Source organism: Drosophila suzukii, unplaced genomic scaffold (assembly GCF_043229965.1).
Source record: "Drosophila suzukii unplaced genomic scaffold, CBGP_Dsuzu_IsoJpt1.0 scf_4, whole genome shotgun sequence".
Taxonomy (NCBI): domain Eukaryota; kingdom Metazoa; phylum Arthropoda; class Insecta; order Diptera; family Drosophilidae; genus Drosophila; species Drosophila suzukii.
Genome location: NW_027255927.1, coordinates 5,437,453 through 5,459,282, shown reverse-complemented (window position 1 = coordinate 5,459,282; position 21,830 = coordinate 5,437,453). Strand labels below are relative to the sequence as shown.

The 21,830-nt window shown below is 40.5% G+C and overlaps 1 protein-coding gene across 7 annotated transcripts in view; it reads left to right on the top strand.

Moving 5' to 3' along the window:
* Positions 1 to 21,830, top strand: part of LOC139354879 (gamma-interferon-inducible lysosomal thiol reductase) — a 207,375-nt gene that overhangs the window by 141,389 nt on the left and 44,156 nt on the right. For 6 of the 7 annotated variants that reach the window (XM_070999127.1, XM_070999124.1, XM_070999123.1 and 3 more), the window contains one exon: positions 5,398 to 5,721. In XM_070999127.1, the coding sequence (XP_070855228.1) occupies positions 5,398 to 5,721 (324 nt within the window). The remainder of the gene's footprint in view (positions 1 to 5,397; positions 5,722 to 21,830) is intronic. The other variant, XM_070999125.1, reaches the window with a different exon arrangement.

Genomic DNA, 21,830 nt, shown 5'->3' with positions numbered 1-21,830 from the left:
CTTATTTATATAGCAAGCAGTGGTGCCTGTATCTATTAAAATCTTTAACTGCTTCTTGGTTTTTCGGTCTGTCCTATTTAAATAAGGCATTCCCCTGGAGGGGTCTGGTCTAAACAATGATCTTCGTTGATATTATTTAATCTGGTTACTTTATTATCTGGCTGATTTACTGTTCCATCTGGTTCCCTTTTCTGAACTTGAGTTTGCTCTCTATTTTGATTAGTGCGATAGTAATTTGATCGATTATTATTTTGATAATAATTATTATTATATCTACCTCGATTATTATTTACCTGCCAATTATTATTCGGCTGCCGATTGTAACTAGGTATGTTCTGGAGTTGAATCGATGGATCAACATCCATTGGCTCGACGGCTTGTTGCTTTTGATTGTTATTTTGATTATCGTTTTGCCAAAAAGTCCCTTTTGTGGCCAATTATAATTCTGGTTATTACTCCAATTATTTCCCATTTTATTAGTATTATTGTTCTGTCGTTTTTGATCAAATCGTAAGTTGTTTCCCTGATATTTATTTTCATTTTTTAAATCATTAAACCTGTTTGCAAATTGAGCACGGAAATTGTTTGATTCTAATTCTTGGACCTTTGCCAAAGCATTGGGCAAATCTGGTGGATTTAATGAGAAAAAAGTTTCTGAGATAGATCCATTTAGCCCAGATATAAATATTCGTAAAGCATTGCTCCTTATTGTTTTGTTTGTTTCTTTGGCAATTACGCTGTCCTTTCCGTATGTCATTATGGTTTTGTTTATTAGTAGAGTCATTTTTTTATTGACTTCATTATAGTATTCTCTAACTGTCATTCGTCCCTGCCTGAGGATACTTAGTTCTGACTCGAGAATATGTATTGGTCGTTTATCGCTATATATAAAGTCCAATCAATCAATCAATCCTTATCAACACACAAAAAAAAACAACATCTGCAATCATGCTTTCTAAAGCAACGATGCAGTGCGTTGGAGACTATGGATTTTGCCATTGCAAACTAATCTTAATCCTTGGATCTGTGCATTTTGTAATGATGCGGGTCACTCTGTTTACCATTGTCAGAATCGACTTCAGGAGGCAAAAAGGCCTTTGCATATATTGCCTTAAGACTGGTCATTAAAATAGGCAGTGCAATTTCAGTAATGGCCGTGCATACGGCACCTGGGAAATTAGCTTCCACTTCTTCGCAAGAAACATCGCAGTCTTCAGAAGCGCTTGCCTCTGCCTCACTAAATCGTGTCATAAAACCCTCTGAATTGCCTTCCACCTCTTGTGTACTTATTGCACAGGATTTTAGTAATGATATTGTGCTCTTAGCAACAGCCAGCGTTTTAGTAAAAACCCGTTCTTGGGTTTTCGTTCCTTGTCGAGCTCTACTCGATTCGGATGCACCTAATAACATCCCGATTAGCAAACCAGCTTCAAACAAAGAAGATAAGGACTTTGGCATCTGTAACAGGATTGGGAGATTCAAATTTTGTTACTCGGTTAGTATTACAATGCAGTCACATGGCTTCTCCTTAATGTCGTCTCATGATCTACCTTTCGCTAGTAATGGGAATAGTTTGGATCGGTGAGAAGTGGAAAGCTGCGCCGAGCAAATTATACGTGCTACAGAGGAATAGTTAGACTGTGAGACTGTGTCGCTCGTTTGCCAGCTGAATCTTGATCTTTTGGGAGAGTTCTACCAGCAAGCTCGTCGTAGATTCTTGTCCCTCGACAAGAAGGCAAGCCTTGAAGGCTCAATATGCAGCATTCATATAGGAATACCTCGATTTAGGGCACATGTTATTTGTCTGTGCCGATGACATCGGGTCGTGCCAATACTTCTTGCCTTATCATTGCGTCCTAAAAAAAAGATAGCTCCGGCCAGTTAATCTGGCTATTCTATCAACGATGTGCTTATGGCGGGTCCCGTAATTCAGCATAAACTGTAAACTGTTCCAGATTCTTCTTCGGTTTCGTTCACACCCAGTAGCAATCAAAGGAGATATATGCAAAATGTACCGTTGTCCCCTCAGGACCAACTGCGGGTGTTCAGGCTAGACACTTTTACTTATGGAAAGAAACTTGCATAATTTCTGGCTGTACGAACTATGCATAAGTTGCATAAGACGAGCGGACAGCGTTTCTACTTGGGGCTGAGGTCCTGCTTCGCCATTTTTTATGTTGATGACCTGATGTCTGGAGGCAAATCTAAGGAAGAGGCTGTCACCATCATGGATCAGACATCCAAAATTTTAGCCAAGGGAAATTTTAAACTTAAAAAGTGTTGATCGATGGTGCCCGCTGTTTTGAATAGAGCTGCTGAAGATGATAAGTAGTCGTGTTTGAAGTTTTATATATTCACCAGAAAGCTAGGTTGCTGCCATTCAAGAGTTCACTGAGTCAGTAAAGTGGCGTTACTTTTCAACGTCTTTAAATCCAGACGACATCCTGTCCCGAGGTGCTTTTCCCACTGAACTGAATGAGTGTCCTTTCAGGGCTCATGGACCTCCATTCCTCTGTGGTTCCAAAGCTAACTGGCCGCCCCCAATTATCGCTGAAAAGCCAATACTTAAGCTTCGCCGAAGGACAGGTGTGTCATATTTCTGCAGTAGTTAATTCTCGACCCTTAGTCTCGATTTCAAAGAACCCTGCCGATCTGGATGTGTTAGCCCCAGCTCACTTTTTAAATAGTGGTCAATTTGCCTTTTTCGTCGATCCGAGATTCTTGGTGTTCTTGTGTGGCGCAAGTTTGCTTTTGCAGGTTGCCACGCCCATCTAGTACATTCCAAAAATCAGACCACTCATTATAGGGTTATAAGGTAAAACAATGTAGGCATGCATATCTCCATTTCCCACGCATTCCCTTTAGCTGAATAACGGGTATCTAGTAGTCAAAGCCATCTGCATGCTATATCCCGACGGAAACTATAAATGTTGGGACTTAACGTGCAGATTCCTGAAGTTCTTGCGCGGCGCAAACGCATGCTAGCGTTATGGTCGTCTAGCGCCCACATTTGTATACCCTTGCAGAGTAGAAGTCAGAAGTTTGCAACGCAGTTCTAATTCTTCTAATTCAATTTTATCAAAATCGGACGACTATATCATATAATATGAAACAAATTATAGCTTCGGTGTTTTTTAACATATAACCTCCTGCGCTTGGAAATAACATTTTTTTAATTAGTTATGAATTTCGAAATTAGTTTTATCAAAATCGGACGACTATATCATATAGCTGCCATAGGAACGATCGGGAAATTGGTGAGAAAATAATATGAAACAAATTATAGTTTCGGTGTTTGCTGACATATATACTATTGGGAATATCATTTTTTGTATTTTTAAATTTAATAAATATAACTGCAAGGGTATACAAGCTTCGGCTTGCCGAAGCTAACTTCATTTCTTGTTTAATAATTGTAAAATGTGAATGGGATTTTTTTTTGATTCAATACCTATGCCAAAAATTGTTCATTATAAGTTGTTTTGAGGTGGGACCAGTCGCTTTGCTTCTTGCATATCTTCATCTCCCTTGCACTCCACTTAGCTGAGTAACGGGGAGATGGCCGAGGCCGTCGACTATAGTTGTATCTTGTTTTTTTTTTAACAATCATGAACATATTTCATTGGAAGTTTTGGATTATGTCCAAAGTTCTTTCATAACTATATTAGCGATTGGTTAGGACGGTGATTTCATCGCTACTCAATTTATCGTGTGTATATCTCGTCCTTGAAAGCTAAATATCTGTTATCAAAATTATCTTATCTTACATTTTTATTCCCTTGCAGAGGGTATTATGATTTCAGTCCATTTCACCCCATAAAGTATATATATATTTGTGATCAGCATCACTAGACGAATCGATCTAGCTATGTCCGTCTGTCCGTCCGTTTCTACGCAAACTAGTCTCTCCGTTTTAAAGCTATCGGGCTGAAAATTTCCCAAAAGTCTTATTTCTTTTGCAGGTAGTATAGAAGTCGGAACCAGCTGGATCGAACAACTATATCTTATAGCTCTCATAGGAATAAAAGTGTTTTTTAGCATAATTTTGTATGCTATTTTTTTTAACTAGTTCTGAATTTTGAATTTAATTTTATCAAAATCGGACGACTATATCATATAGCTGCCATAGGAACGATCGGAAAATTGGTGGAAAAATATTATGAAACAAAGTATAGCTTCGGTGTTTTTTGAAATATTATCTTATACTATTGGGAATACAATTTTTTGTATTTTTAAGAATTTCGAATTCAATTTAATAAAATCTCTTACTTACTTACTTACTCTTACTTATAGCTGTCAAAGAAACGGTCCGAGAAATAATGAAATAATTATTTAAAAAAAAATTTTTCTTTGTTGATTTTGATTGTAGTTTCTTTTACTCTGGGATATAGAATATTTAAACTTTTCAGTATTATTTTTATTTTTACACAAATAGCACTGAAGCTAGCAACAATCCTTAAAAATTTAACATGGTGTTACTAACATTGATTATTTCTTATAACTGCAAGGGTTTACAAACTTTGGCTTGCCAAAGTTAACTTCCTTTCTTGTTTTTAATATTTGTGAGCTCTTATGTTTTTGACTACAGATTACTGTAACATTGCCTAATGAGAAATATGTTTTGATTAAAGATTGAATTGGCTTTATTTGATTGTTTACACAGGCAGACGGGTCGGAACTTTTTTTGTTTTTGGTTCAAAAACCATATATATGCTTTTGGAAAATACAATAAATTTATTTTAAAAAGTCATAAATTATTTCTTCGCAAAGATTCCACATTGAAACAAGTGAAATAAAGTGCGATTTTTGGAAAATTATATTGCTATATTTTCCGTTTGGCGCTTTGGCTGCAATCCTTCTTTTAGACTTAAAAATGATACTGCTTAGTCTTTTGTTGCAAAATAAAATCCATTAATTTTTTGGTAATCAGCCATGTAAAGACAAATCCATCTGCTTTTGATTCATGTTAATCGTGTCCTCCGCCAGATGTAATAGATTATGTATAAACTATCTTACGTGGATACTCGGCGAAAGACAATATAAGCGTCGAAATAGGTATGAGGATAAATCTTGGAAACTATGTGCTTTGATCTCAAGGTGGTAACGAGCGCTGAAAAAAAGTGAGGTGGATATGGAACGTCCCATATGCTAGCCCTTTACCCTTATTTTAAAAAACTCCTTAAATAAGACTAGCTTACTAAATTTAATCACTTTAATGCTCCACATAGGACACTTCGGAGAAAATTGGTAAAGTAGTTAAGAAATAGCGGTGAGCACTGAGTTTATAAACGTGGTTTTGATTAATATGTATTTCCGCGGCGTTCTTGAAACTACTATTTTGCCTGCCAAAACATTTATTTCATTATTTTTTTCAATTTTGATATATTTAATTTTTAGAATCAACGTTCAATGAAAGTGGTCGTAACTGTGTTTTATGAGGCTCTGTGCCCGGACTCCAAGTATTTTCTTACTAAGCAGCTTCTTCCAACTTTCAAGGTTGCTGAAGAATTTATGGAGGTACAACTTGCACCTTATGGAAAGGCAAGAAAAAAAGAATTAAATGGCAAAATTACTTTCGATTGTCAACACGGACCTACCGAATGCCAAGCTAACATTTACCACGCATGCGCAACAAAGATAATTGAAGACCCACTCCTGCGACTAAATGTTGTAACATGTATGATTGGAGACAATCGAGTTCCTCAAGATGCTATGCATAAGGTTAGTAGATTATATGTAAAAACTGATGGAGTAGTCTTTATTGCACTTCTTTAATTGCGATTAGTATGGGATATCAATCGGTATATGTAGGACCAGAGAATAAAGCATTAACAATAAGAGACATTTTTTTCAAACTCGGGTATTTTAGAGTTTACTTTGGTAATCATTTGTAATTATACCCGTTACTCGTAGAGTAAAAGGGTATACTAGATTCGTCGGAGAGTATGTAACAGGCAGAAGGAAGCGTTTCCGACCCCATAAAGTATATATATTCTTGATCAGGATCACTAGCTGAGTCGATCTAGCCATGTCCTTCTGTCCGTCTGTCTGTCTGGATGAACGCTGAGATCTCGGAAACTATAAGAGCTAGGCAAGTTTGTTTCAGCCATGTGCCACGCCCCCTCTTACGCCCCAAAAACCGCCCAAAACTGTGGCTCCTACAATTTTCATGCTTGGTAAAAAATTTTAACTGAAATGTATTGGTCTCGTCAATACCTATCGATTGATCAAAAAAGTTTGCCACGCCCACTCTAACGCCCATAACGCTTAAATCTGCCTACCGCCGGTAGGTGGCGTATTTTAATCTCGCTTTGCTGCTTGCATATCTCCATTTCCCTTTGGTCCCTTTAGCTGAGTAACGGGTATTTGATAGTCGAGGTACTCGACTATAGCGTTCTTCATTGTTTTTTATTACTTTGGTGTCCATTTAATGTCGTTATGTATTTGTTAACTAAATATTTATAAACTTTTTGTCGAAACTTCAAACCTGAACTGATAGCGATGTTCAGGACGACAAAGGGTGCAAAATAAACTCTTCTTTCTTGTTTTTGCACTTATTCAAAATATATATTCAAAACATTGTTAATCGTTTCCAAAAAACAACAAAGAATTTGCGCAATTCGAAAAACAAATTCGAGTGGTTTTGGTAAATAAAAATTTATTGGATTTAGTTGCTGGCCACATTGGCCAAACAGTGCTAGCATAAATGCTCAGTTAGGGAGAGTTGTGTTTAATTTAAGGTTTAAAAGTCCGATTAAAAAAAGGGCGATGGTAATAAAGCCTTTGATTCAGTTTTCAGTTTTCTTTTATAAGTTATTTATACCTGTTGTGACGATTCGCACCCGATCGTCAAAGTTGAGCAGAAGTCTACTCTGGGGGTCTTTCACACACTTTGTAATAAAAACTCGGAAATATGTTGAACTTCACCAGTTGTATTCATTTGTATACTTTCAATCTTTGACTTAAATGCTATTTTTGATTTACAAATTAGGAAAATATAAAAGCTCGGTTATAAACGCGACCAGCTTCGCCTTATGTCTTCTTCGTAGTGTTGTGCTGCTAACATTAGCAGCAGAAATCTAACATTCGCTGTTAAAACTGCTGTTGTCCACTGCTTCTCAGAGTCGCCAGAAAACAGCTGCCTGGCTTCTCCTAATCGACAGAAACACCCGTTCATGCCGCCCCCAATACTGGACCCAGTATTCAAAGCCTTAGACCATGCTTAACTCTGAAAAGGTTGAAGTGTGTTATGGAGTGAATGCGGGTATATTCAAAGGTGCATGGGTTGTGTACTTGGGCTAGACTCTTCAGTAAATCTTGGCAAGGGCAAACGACAAATCTTTGACACAGACCTCTTGTAAATACCCGTTGAGGTCTTAATTGTAGCTACTCGAACGAGCCCATCGGCCCCAGGATGTAAGTCGATGATTCTCCCTAATTTCCAGTCAGAAGGACCAGTTCGATCATCCTTGATGATGATCATGTCGTTACGCTGAAGATTGTCAGTTTCGTGGCGCCACTTGGGGCGCGCCTGCAGATGAGATAGCCAATCTGCACTCCATTTTCTCCAAAAGAGGCGAAACATCCTTTGACCATTCAGGAACTCTGTGTTAAATGAAGAATCCTTAGGGCTAGGCTCAGGGAGTGACATCATCGAATCACCGATTGAAAAATGTGCAGGGGTGAGAGCTTGCAAATCATCTAAATCAGACGTTAAGGGGCATAATGGCCGAGAGTTCAGGCACGCTTCTATCTGGACAAGAATGGTAGACAGCTGCTCGTACGTCATTCGAATCCCATTAAACGATCGATAAAGATGGGTTTTAACAGCTTTTACGTTGGATTCCCAGAGTCCTCCAAAGTTTGGACTATGTGGAGGATTGAAATGCCACTGAATGTTTCGACGTGTAAGTTCAGGAACTACTGTCTCTTCAATTCCTTTATAGAATTCATTGGTCCACAGCTTTAGAGACTTGTCGGTTGAGATAAAGTTGGTTCCACAGTCGCTGTATAGATGTTGACAAAAACCCCTACGTCCGATAAAGCGCTGCAGCGCCCACAGAAAATGCTGTGCCGACATTCCCGTGACTGCTTCCAAATGAATCGCTTTGCTCGCTAAGCAAATGAAAACTGCAATGTATGCTTTATAGCAAGTGTGACCTCTGAATCTGGATGACTTTATCTCAATCGCACCAGTGTAATCAACTCCAGTTGCTTCGAACGCCCGTTTGGGCGGATTGACACGGTGCGCTGGTAAATCTCCCATCAGTTGGCTTGATGGTGACGGCCGGTGTTTGAAACAGGTTACGCACTGTCGCAGAATCCTTTTTACTGCCTGTTTACCGTTGACGATCCAGAAAACTTGATGAATTGTAGATAAAGTTAGTTGCACACCGCCATGTAAGGTGTTGTGATGAGCGTTCCTTATAACCAAAATCGTCAGGTGGTGGGCCTTTGGAAGGATTATTGGTGTGCGTTGAGACATGGAGAGCTGCAAAGCATTCTTAAATCTGCCTTTAACTCTCATGAGCCCCTCATCGTCGAGAAACGGTGATAGCTGACTGAGTTTGTTGTGTTTGGATAGAAATTTGTTGGATCGTAGTCTTGATAATTCTTCCGAATAGACTTCTTGTTGAACCATCCGCACCAGTGCGAACAAAGCCTGTTGAAATTCAGATACCTGACACAAATGTCTTGTCACAAATGGATGCACTATCATTACATCCGACCAGTAGTGTCCGGATATGGTGTGATGTGATGCTTGAAGTTGATTGACAATCCAATCGGCTAATTGTGTACACAGCAGGGCTCCGGATAACTCAACTCTCGGAATTGTTAGCGGCTTAACAGGTGTGACTCGACTGCGGGCGGCTAATAAGTTAACCTGCACGGAACCATCCGTACAACTAGCTCGAAGATAGGCGCATGCTGCATACGCCATGGATGATCCATCACAAAACATGTGTAGTTGCAACGTCGAGACATGCCTTAAATCGAAGCCTAACCACCGAGGGATGTGTATCTCTTCAATGTCGGGGAGCTCTTGAATGAGCTGTCGCCACCGCTCGGCGAGTTGATCTGGCAATGGGTCGTCCCAATCTAATGATGCGGGGGGCTCATCCTTGCGCTCGATACGAAAACTCCAAACTTCCTTCAACAGGATTTTCGCAGCGATGATCACTGGTGCCAGGTATCCCAACGGATCGAATAAGCGTACTACTGTGGATAGTATAGAACGTTTGGTGAATATAGGATTGAGAGAAAACTTAAGACTAAAACCAAAACCATCTTTGTTTGGATGCCAATACAACCCCAAAGTTTTAATGGAGTCCTTATTGTCTATCTCAAAAATGCTACTGTTAGAGAGATCTGTAGTTGGGATGCTTTCTAAGATATCTGGATGGTTGGATGCCCACTTCTTGAGCTCCATGCCTGCTGATTGCAGAGCTGCGATGACATCATTGCGAATTTTTAGAGCTCCGTCGATGGTCTCGTGTCCTGTTTGAACATCGTCCACATAGATTTCTTTTTTAAGGACATGCTCGGCCAGAGGATAGCGTTCGCGCTCGTCGGACGCAATCTGATGTATGACTCGAATCGCTGTGAAGGGTGCCGAGGCAGTGCCAAACGTTACTGTAGTCAAAAAATATTCCTTGATGAGTCCCTTTTCATCGCGCCAGAAAATTCGCTGATACTGGGCATCTTCTTCATGCATATCTATGCAGCGATACATTTTCGTTATATCGGCCACGAAGACATACCGATGGAGACGCCAGTTGAGTATAACTCCTCCAAGATCGTTTTGTAGGGCGGGACCCGTGCATAAAATATCATTCAAAGACCTCCCGTTAGACGTTTTGCACGAAGCGTCGTATACGACGCGCATCTTTGTAGTTAAACTGTCGTCTTTGATCACCGCATGATGTGGAACGGTGCACGCAGAGATTGAGAGTTGCCTTTGAGCGTTGATCCTAGTGTGTTCTTCCTCACTACCTTTTACCTCTTTTATCTGCTTTAGATCAAAGTACTCTTGAATAGTGCTGGCATACTGTTGACTGAAATCTGGCCGATGATTAAGTTTCCTTTCCAGGGCGTGGAAACGGTTTAATGCGATTTGTCTTGACTGGCCGATCACCTGTGTGGGGTCAAACAACGTTTTTAAAGGCAAACGAACTAGATATTTCCCATTCGGCTGACGGATATGAGTTTGTTGAAAATGGTCTTCACACCATTTTTCCTCTGCGTTGAGTTGTCGTGTTGTGGAGACCTGATCCAATTCGAAAAACCTCTGTACCATGTTGTTTAGGTTTGCCAAATTACAACGGATGGAGATTGATGTCGTCTGGGCTGCTTCAGCTGGTCCAAAAACTATCCAGCCCAGCTGTGTGTTTTGTGCAATTGGTTCTTCAACCGTCCCTTTGCGTATGTCCGGAAGCATTAATTGCGGGATAATGTCGACACCGATAAGTAGGTCAATGCGACCCGACTTGATGAAATTAGGATCTGCAAAGAATAACCCTTGGAGATGTTTACAGGACTTAATGTTTACATTTTCTTTTGGTAAATGACCTGTTAGTGACCGAAGGATGAAGGCTGAGGATACGTAGGCATTAAAATCCGATCCTGAACATGAGATTATAGTGAAGTCGGTGCTGTGCCTGCACTGATTATGCGACGTATTACCAATTCCGGTGATCTCAGCTCGAACAGGATGCCGTTTGAGTCTAAGCGCTTGAACGATGTTTTCCGTGATGAGGGTGCCTTCCGAGCCATGGTCGATGAGAGCTCGAACTAAAGCTGACTGCCCAGTGGAGTTATTTACGATCCGAACCAGTGCAGTAGCAAGAAGGGTCGTTGAGTTCAGATGGGAGGCAACTGCGCTGAAGAGTTGCGTTGATGGTGCATTTTGTACCGCGTCTGCGCTCCGACCAGAGTCTGAAGTAAGCTGTCGGGATACTCCAGGAGTCAATGAAGGACTTTGTTGAGCATTCGGGAAATGTAACAAAGTGTGGTGCCGTTGACCACATTGCGAGCAGTTTCGGTTGCTGCTGCATTAACTGAGAGAATGGGAAGCACTAAGGCAATTGATGCATGCCTTCGAGCGGTCGACTATAACCTTTCGCGCGAAACAATCCTTGGCAAGGAAGTCCGGGCACCGTCTTAGAACGTGATTCTGTTGGCAGAGCGAGCACCTGATGGATCCAGACTCAAGAGTACTGTGGAAGCTGTGTCCCCTAACAGTGGAGTTTCCCGATGGTCTGGTTGTCTGGCGATGGTTGGTCGATTGTATAGATGATCTAACTGGAACGGCTGGTTTCCTACTCTCGATTAGGTCGATGCTGACCAATCGATTGTGAAGAAACACCTCCAGCTTTGTGAAGGTGGGGATTTCCACGTTGTTGCCCAGGGAATGTTCCCAGGCCTGTGTTGCGCTGATAGGCAGCTTTGTGAGTAAGTGATGTACCAACCAATGATCACAGGAATCAATGGCAACGTGTAGTCGTCGGAATTCACTAATACATACATTTGCCAAGTTTAACAAATTCCTAAGGTCCACCGCGATCTCCTTGGACAGTGGCTGCAGTCGAGGGTTGTTGTATCGTTTTACCACAAGGTTCCATGCCACTGAATAGTTGGTTTCTGTTAATGCCATATGATGTATATCCTGGTCTCGCCCGTGCGGTAGTGCTTGCTTCAAGAAATGAAATTTTTGAATGTTTGAAAGAGATTGATTTTCATGTATTAGCTGCGTAAAGCTGTCATAAAAAGATGGCCAATCCACAAAATTTCCTGAAAAGTGGGGTACGGGCAATTTGGGCAGCTGAATTGTGGAAACAGGAATGGGCACAAGGGTGTTGTTTATGGATTGATCACCTGATACCTGTATTGGGACTGGAAACTTGGTTTCGTATTCATCGGCGAAAGAACAATAAATGTGGCTGTATGCTTGCTCAAAATTGTCTTCAACAGCATCCGCAAAATATGGATGCGATCGTGGACATTGCTGTAAAATGAGCGCTTGATGATTTGTGTAAAATTGTTTTGAAAGCTCGTTGAGCTTATTGAGGCGAAACTCATAGTAGGATTTAGTTTTCTTTATTTGACCGTCCTTTTTAGCATTTTTAATTAGTTGGGTCAACCTGGAAGATAAGTCCATCTGCATTGCGTACATGTCTGCAAAAGGCTCGACCACAGCCAAAGGTGCCGAGCTCTGTTGTGCCAAATCACTACCATTACTTTCATTTTTACCCATTTTAATGTTTTCCTATTGCACTCTGCTTTGAAATACCACGCACAAATACTCTCACAAACACACTCACCTGTTTCAGCCGTTCCGCTCGTGTTGCGATCAAGCTTTGAAGGAAGGGGACGGCAAACTTCACGAGACTAGTGTGTCGCATGAGATGGCAATAGGCATGGGTTGAATCCGCTATTCTCCTCGACTTCTTGATTCCTCCGTTATTCGAGGCTCCGTTATGGCGATGTACGTGGCAAAGGTTGCGTAACTTTGCTGGTTTAAATTAATAATAGATTTGCAAACAAGTAAGCACAAAGATTGAAGTATGTTTACAAATATTGGAAGCTGATGAAATTATGAGTGTATGTTCCCCTCATGGGCCACCAAAATGTTGTGACGATTCGCACCCGATCGTCAAAGTTGAGCAGAAGTCTACTCTGGGGGTCTTTCACACACTTTGTAATAAAAACTCGGAAATATGTTGAACTTCACCAGTTGTATTCATTTGTATACTTTCAATCTTTGACTTAATTGCTAACTTTGATTTACAAATTAGGAAAATATAAAAGCTCGGTTATAAACGCAACCAGCTTCGCCTTATGTCTTCTTCGTAGTGTTGTGCTGCTAACATTAGCAGCAGAAATCTAACATTCGCTGTTAAAACTGCTGTTGTCCACTGCTTCTCAGAGTCGCCAGAAAACAGCTGTCTGGCTTCTCCTAATCGACAGAAACACCCGTTCAATACCCGTTACTCGTAGAGTAAAAGGGTATACTAGACTCGTCGGAAAATATGTACCAGGTAGAAGGAAGCGTTTACGACCCCATAAAGGGGTCACTAGCCGAGTCCATCTACTTACGAAATTTCACTAGTGCCACCTACGTTTCACGTTATGTGGCGTGTTAGTGATATCTCGTACGAGGGGACTAACAAAAGTTCGCTTAATAGAGTAGAAAAAATTAAACAAACATTTTTTAAATTGTATATGTTTATTCTTCATCTCTTTGTATTTTTTCAACGTAATCGCCATTTATTTCGATACATTTTTGAAGTCGATAAATTCACCTTGAAAAACAGTCTTCCAAATCGGCATTTTGGAGTTTCAAAAGTTCACCATTGACCGCATTTATTATTTCCTCTTTGCTGTTGAAGACTCTTCCTCTCAGATTTTTTTTATTTTTGGAAACAAATAAAAGCCACAAGGTGCTAGATCTGGCGGATAAGGTGCTCGTAGGATTTCTTCGATGCCTGACTGCGCAATAAAATGGCATGTCTTTCCAGCAGTGTGTGCAGGCGCATTGTCATGATGTAAAAAGTAGCTGCGAAGTTCCTTTTTTGGCGTTTTCCCAATAATTTTTGGAATACTTCTGGTAAGCAAGTTTCAGTATACCATTTAGCAGTTACCGTCTAACCTTTTTCCAAAGGAATAGCAGCTATAACTTTATATCTAGTGAAGAAAACTGACATTACTTTTGTTGCTGACTTTTGCTGCTTTGCTTGAACAGGTGGATTTGCACCTTCTGGGCTCCATATTATGGATTGTTGTTTGGTTTCAGGGTCGTACTTGTAAAACCCTGCTTCATCACCTGTTACAATTTTCTTGAAAGTGCTAGACTCACCGTTTTTAAATTTGTTAAGAAAAAAATGAGCAAAACGCACGCGTGCCTCTTTTTGAGCCTCAGTTAAAATTCTGGGAACCCATCGTGCAGATTTTTTCGTGTATCCAAGATCATTTTTTAATATTCGCGATACAGCCATGGCATTCAAGCCCAGTTCTTCAGCAATCATTTCCATTACACTTACATCGTCAGTCGAAGATTATGGACGGCCTTCTCGAGGTTCGTCCTCCACAGAAAAATGACCTGTTTGGAATCGCCGGAACCACTTTGAAATAGTCACAAGGGATGGAGCATACACCCCAAACGCTGTTTGGCATTCACTAAGTATTTCCACAGGCTTGAGCTTACGTCGAAATCCGAAAAGAATAGCAAACCGAATCTCTTGCTGCGTTGGCACAAGAATTTCCACTGACACTGTTTCACTGATTTTACGTTTTCTTGTCTCCATTTTAACCAATCTTTCTGAAAATTACGGAGGTATATCGTAAGACTATGAGAATTATTATATAATTTCTGACTTAATAAAATCTTACAAAATGACACCGACTAAACGAACTTTTGTTAGCCCCCCCGTAAACAGCCGATAGGAATGAGCGTTAGGTGTTAGCTAAGTAACGGGTATCTGTTAGTCGAGGACGTCGACTATAGCGTTTTCTCTTGTTTTTAGGTTTGCCTCCTAGTTTTGCTCCTAGTTTGCTCGAGTGGATATTTCTCTACCTTTCTAAAAGAATCCAAAAGGTCTGTGTTAATAATAACCTCTGAAGTATCATAAGGTAGCCATCTGTCATAACTGTATGGATGTATGTGTGTGTTTTTGTCCACCTGTTTACCTAGTTCGTAAAATTACGAGGGTCGCTATATATATTTCTGGCCTAATAATGAAAATTCTAATATTTATTGTATTTCAAAGTATTATCCAGCAAGATTAATACACCTTTGCATGCTCTCAAGCTAACTGTCGAAGCACTTTTTTCACACCGATTGAAACACCTGCGAAACATGGCATTTGAACGCTTCAACAGCATCTTCTGGCGACGAAAATCGTTGACCACGTTTTTTTCCATTGATGTGCAGGAATAAAAATATGTCATTGGGTGCTAAGTCAGGGTTGTACGGCGTATGACCCACTAATTTGACGTTTTTGCTGTTCAAAAGGGCGCTGGTTTAAGCTGATGTGTGAGAGGTCGCATTGTCATGGTGCATAATGATCCGTCTTCTCTTGTTCGTTCTACAAATATCTCCAAAGCCTTCAGGCTAACAAATTTTCCGTGTACCATTCAGAATTGACCGTCCTACGTTGTCAAGCGGAACAGTCGCCACATGACCACTTTTACCGAAGAAACAGGCGACCATTTGCATCGAAGTGCTTCCCCGAACAACTTTCGTTGGATTTGGCTCTTTTTCAAAGACCCACACGGTCGATTGCTGTTTTGTTTCGGGCTCAAAGGTATAGATCCATGATTCGTCACCTGTAACGATCTTATTAGCCTCTTTTAAAACACCGCGATTGTATTTGTTTAAAATGTATTTGCACCAATCAGCACGAACCTTTTTTTGACCGTTCTTCAAATTTTGCGGGAACCGACGAGAGGAACCCCATTTTACAGCCAGATGTTTATGCAGTATCGAATGTATGATGTGCAAGAAATGCCCAAGGATGCCTCTATCTCACGGTATGTCACATGATGATCTGGCATTAAAAGTTTACGCGCGGAATCAATTCAACCTTCACGACCTTCGACATCGAACGAGCGTGGGCCACGATTAAATTCATTAATCCAATGCTATAGGCTTCATCGCCATACAATGATTCGAAAGTAGTGAAAAATGATTGCACGAAAATGTTCACGAGTTAATTCCATTTTTCTGCCGAGGTAAGTTTTTGATTAATTATTTATCGATCTAAAACGTCGTCACACATGAAGAAGTTGAGTGGAGCTTTTATCGATAAAAGTCCAAAAATTTTTTTGGGAAAAGGTCAACTGGTCTTAAAATACCTAAGACCCACGCAATAAATCTGTTTTATGTTTCCCTCGTTCGTCCATTTATGGAATATTAATCGTGTATATAGTCACCTCATCGCTCATGCAGACAATGAGCAAAGGGATTGACCGAAACAGCTGATAGACCTGGGTCTGAAGGCCAGCAAGCTGAGAAGACTATTGGAAAAAATGCGATTCATCAACAATGGGCGATATGGTCGATATAATCGACATATGGAGAGATGCCCTTCAACTCCTCCAAGGACTACATAATTGACTTGCCGACGATAATAAGGTCATTTAAATATTCGCCAAGAGAGACTCAACCTTATAACAAAACATATCATGGCCGACGAATACGAGAAGTTGCAGAATAATCGAAATGCGTTCGTTCAAGAAATCGAATTTGTTAGGAATAAGACGTCAGTCCCTAAGCAAGGTGTGAAGACATCGGCAAGCAGAACATACGAGAGAGTGGTCAGTGGACACCAAATAGCATGAGCCAAAAGAGGCAGCCAATCAACACCTAATGGAGACCACCAAGCATCACACAGACGTCTTGTCGAAAACCATACAAAGCCACAACCCATACCGGGGCCTCAGCGAGCTTCGTTGAAAATAAATGGGGTGACAATCTGCATGCTCTAGGACAGCAAATTAGGTTGTCAGACGGAAGATACAAGGAAATAAGTACACAACTTGGAGTAGAAGTCCAATTCGGTACCAAATGACTGACCATGACCCTGCTGATATAATCAGGGGTAGTGGGTGAGTTGACCTTGGCATGACACTCGCACACATATGTTGGAACCGAAATAAGACACGAGATCATAATATCGGAATCGTTTTTTAGTAAAAGGAGCACTAAGAAAGGATTTTGTGAAATCTGACTATAAAGGACTTCCAAGACCTCTCAAAAATCTGTAAATTTTGATTTGACACTCAAGTCACTACCACAGTTTTTAACCAAAAGAGTTGTTTTTTCTGTGCCACAACCGCATGTCGGTTTAATTTTATTTCCCAGCGACCGGATCCGATTTTGACTTAAAGTGCCGTACGATCCTTAATGGTTTTATACCCATTGCTCGTAGAGTAGAAGGGTGTCCTAGATGTACACACACAGGTGTAAATGGGGTTTTGATTTGACTATCAATAAATCAATTTTTAAGCCAGACTTTTCATTAAAAATGTATAAGGAAATAAAGTGTGCAATCTCTAAAACAGCCAATTTGCTGAGTGCTTATCTGCATCTCTCCCGCACTCTCTTTAGCTGAAAAACGGATATATAATAGTCGAGGCCGTCGACTGTATAGTTCTTTGCTTTTTTTCTTTTTATACCCATTAGTCGTAGAGGAATTAGGTTTAATAGGTCTGTCGGAACGTATGTAACGGGTAGAAGGAAGAGTTTCTGACCCTATAAAGTATATAATCTTGAGCAGGATCATTAGCCGAGTCAAATTTGCCATGTCCGTTTATCCGTCCGCCCGTATGAACGCTCAGATCTCGGCTTTTGGATTAGGCATGAATATTCTGGAGGTTATTGCGCAGCGTAAGTTTAATTCAGCAAGGTATCAATTCCACTCTAACGCCCACAAACGCCCATGGCGCTAAAACCTGTCAGTCGCGTTGCTGCTTAAACATCTCCCCCACACTCCCCTTGGCTGCAAAACTTTATATTTCGAGAGGCATTTTCCACGGTGAATATATTTTGTTAAACTTTATTATTTTCATTTTAAAGGTTTTCCTATTTATACCCGTTACTCGTAGAGTAAAAGGGTATACTAGATTCGTCGGAAAGTATGTAACAGGCAGAAGGAAGCGTTTCCGACCCCACAAAGTATATATATTCTTGATCAGGATCACTAGCCGAGTCGATCTAGCCATGTCCGTCTGTCCGTCTGTCTGTCCGGATGAACGCTGAGATCTCGGAAACTATGAGAGCTAGGCTATTGAGATTTGGCGAGCAGATTCCTGAGCTTCTTACGCAGCGCAAGTTTGTTTCAGTACAGTGCCACGCCCACTCTAACGCCCACAAACCGCCCAAAACTGTGGCTCCTACAGTTTTAATGCTAGAATAAAAATTTTAACTGAAATGTATTGTTCTTATCAATACCTATCGATTGACCCAAAAAAAAGTTTGCCACGCCCACTTTTACGCCCACAAACCGCGAAAACCTGTGACGCCCACAATTTTCATGCTAGATAAAAATTTTTAACTGAAATGTATTGGTCTCGTCAATACCTATCGATTGATCCAAAAAAAAATTTGCCACGCCCACTCTAACGCCCATAACGCTTAAGTCTGTATACCGCCGGTAGGTGGCGCATTTTAATCTCGCTTTGCTGCTTGCATATCTCCATTTAGCTGAGTAACGGGTATCTGATAGTCGAGGTACTCGACTATAGCGTTCTTCCTTGTTTTTTTTTATATTTTCCCTTTGGTGCAAGAATAATTAAATAGTAATAAGAGCACACCCTTGAGCGCTAAATAAAACGGACCATTAAAATAAAATAGTAAAGCTTTAAGTACTTACTTTGTGACATTGAAGAAATCGATAACAGTACTCTGGTTGTCATTAGTTATCCGCCCGCTTTAAGTACTTACTTTGTGACATTGAAGAAATCGATAACAGTACTCTGGTTGTCATTAGTTATCCGCCTGGTTCATATTTGTTCTGTACATTTTCTTGGTTTCATTAAATGCCTTTTTAATTTTTAACTACGTTGTAAGTGAATTAAAAACAAAACAAGGAAGAACGCTATAGTCGAGTACCTCGACTATCAGGTACCCGTTACTCAGCTAATGGGGCCAAAGGGAATTGGAGATATGCAAGCAACAAAGCGAGATTGAAATGCGCCACCTACCCGTGATCTCAATATATGGTTATGTGGGCGGTAGACAGATTTAAGCGTTATGCGCGTTAGAGTGGGCGTGGCAAACTTTTTTTGAATCAGTCGATAGGTATTGTCGAGACCAATACATTTTAGTTAAAATTTGTTATCTAGCATGAAAATTGGGGGCGCCACAGCTTTGGTCGGTTTGTGGCCGTTAGAGTGGGCGTGACAATCTTTTTTTAATCAATCAATTGCTACTGAGGAGACTAATACATTTCAGTTCACATTTTTTATCTAGCATGAAATTTGTGGGCGCCGCAGGCTTGGGCGGTTTGTGGGCGTTAGAGTGGGCGTGGCATATTCGCGTAACAAACTTGCGGTGCTTACAAGGCTACGGAATTTAAATCTGAGATCCCATTTCTCCATCTTTGATATATTCCGAGATATACGCGTTCAGATTTACGATTTTTTGAAGTTTGTGGGCGTTAAAGTGGGCGTGGCAATGAGAACAATTGTACATTTCAGTTAAAATTTGTATTCTAGCATCAAAACTGTAGGAGCCACAGTTGTGGGCGGTTTGTGGGCGTTAGAGTGGGCGTGGCACATTGCTGAAGCAAACTTGCGCTGCGCAGGAATCTCAGGAATCTGCATGCCTAATCCCAGTATTGTAGCTCCTATAGTTTCCGAGATCTCAGCGTTCATACGGACAGACGGTCAGACGGTCAGACAGACAGACGGACAGACGGACATGGCTGGATCGACTCGGCTATTGGTCCGAATACTAAGGACATACTATACGGCGAAGTAAAAACACTTTTAGGACGGACTTTTAATTTAGAAGTTTTATCTTACTCTTCTACCGCTCCCCTCTTTCTATCTGACATAATGCAGTGAATTCCGATTCAATATAACAAAAATCTAAATCTTTTAAAAATGGTCGATGGTCTTTTTTAAAAATGTAATTATTATTGGGATTCTTTTCACTTAAATAAACTTTAAAAAAAATGTTCATGTGATGTTTTACCTAAAACGCCACCGAAATTTGAGTCCACACACTAGCCTAACATTTTTCACACTGACATGCTCTAGTAAACATACTATACGGCTGAGACCACGTTAGAGCGTGATAGAAACATAAAGCGGAATGGAAAAAATTGGGGCGTTAGTAAGGAGCCAAATTAAAACAATATGCCTGGAACCCCTCGCAATGCGAGGACACGCTAGCGGAAGATCCAGCGGAGCATGCACTTCCTACAAACCCCCAAGCTACGATTGAACACGAAAAGACCAACCACACAGGTTACCTGTCGACTGACTCGAAGCTCACCGAGAATTTAAAGCTGGTCTGCTCACACGCACGCATAAAGGCCAAATAGACGTAGTTCTCATCCAAGAGCCATTTATTCTTGGTAACAACGTCTGTAGCTATATATGTTATTCCACATCACAGTTATAATTCCACAGTTAAGCTGGATCTAAACACATATCTCACTTTATACTTATTTTACCTGTCCCGATGGGCCTACACCTGACAGCATTACAAAAGAACTCATACACGTGCACTTATCTAAGGAACTCAGTCTAGGAGGTGATGCTACCAGTACACACTGGTCCCAATGCCCAATATTCTTGCACAAACTAGAAAAATGAAGCTACAGACTTGAAACTTGGCACACTATAAGTTATTATATATGCATAGTCTGGACAAAATGTTGTGCCGATCGGGCCTCGCCTTATTTTTCGCCCCATAGAAACCAATGCACCCTGGGACAAAAATTTACAAAATATCCATGAAAATTTGGTCAATATATCCAATAAATTTTAAATATATATAAAATAACTTTAGTAAATATCCCCTCAATCCCCCATCCTCTCCCGCCCTACCAATATTCAACTTCCAAACTAAATAATGCATCTTGAACAATTATAATATATTTACTTCATTAATTTTTAATCACTTTCAACATCTAAATCAAATGTATCCAAATCATCTTCACCGTCTTTATCTGTAGTAGGATAACTATTTAGGAAATCGACATTTGGTGGTGTTAAAAGATCAATAACTACTAATGGGTAACTACTGCGTTTTTTGTTTTGATGTACTCTTTCCTTGATGTGGATGCTGGAAACCATCGGATCTGATGAATCAAGTGCTCTACAAAAAACGTCAGGCATGGTGTTTAAGCGACTATTTTGTCTTGCATGCGAACGTCTATCATTTTTATAAATTTTGTTCCGAGCTTCGGATACATTTTCGCCTAGGCAGCCAAGTGGAAGGGACGTAGCGGCAACGATCTGGGCCCCATGAGCTAGTACTTTATGTACAGTAGCTGACATAGGTTACCAGGGATATTTTCCTATATATAAAAATTCATTTTTTGCGCAGAAACTTTTAAATTTTGAAGCATCTATTTCAAAGTTGCTTAAAATTGCTATTAAAATAAAAAAAAAAATTTCAAAATCTCCTGGTCGAACCCAAGAGCATTTGCAAATTTGTCGGTATGCAAAATGCTCTCCTCGCTGTGTTCCCGTCGTTGGTACTTCCGCTTCCATTTGCTTTGGGCTTATCGACATGGAGCCCAAGCTTCTCCTATAATTTGTGCTGTATTTCTTTTTTACGGGCAGCCACTTTTTCTTTGTCTTGAGGGACACGTACTTCCCACTTGAAAAAACGAGTCCACGCATGTAGCGAACCGATTGAACATCAGCGACAGTCATGAATTCCAGGGGTTTTGCTCCACAGATTGGGCAAGGCTGGGTCGAAATCCTTTCTGTCAAAATATTATAAACTTTCCCATCAATTAATGTCATTTTCAGTTCAAAATGTATGGGGAAAACGCTGTTGATCTCATCTGTGAAACCAAACGGCACTAAATTTTCAATTTCAGAGTCCAGTGGTTTTTTCTCTGCTCTGATATGACTTTGTGTTTCTTTTATCATTTCAATTTTTAGAGGCCTGCAAAATCGAACAGACTGCGGAGACCGATTTATCCAAATAACTCGACCTATCGAATCCAATAACTTAAGCGGAATTATTGTTGCTTCCTCCACGGGCTTCAAGCACGCTTTCTTGGCAGCGATAGCAGCTGCATGAGCTAGGAGATTGATAGATTGATAGATAGATCGCAAGCTAATCTATGCTTTAATCGAGAACGCCC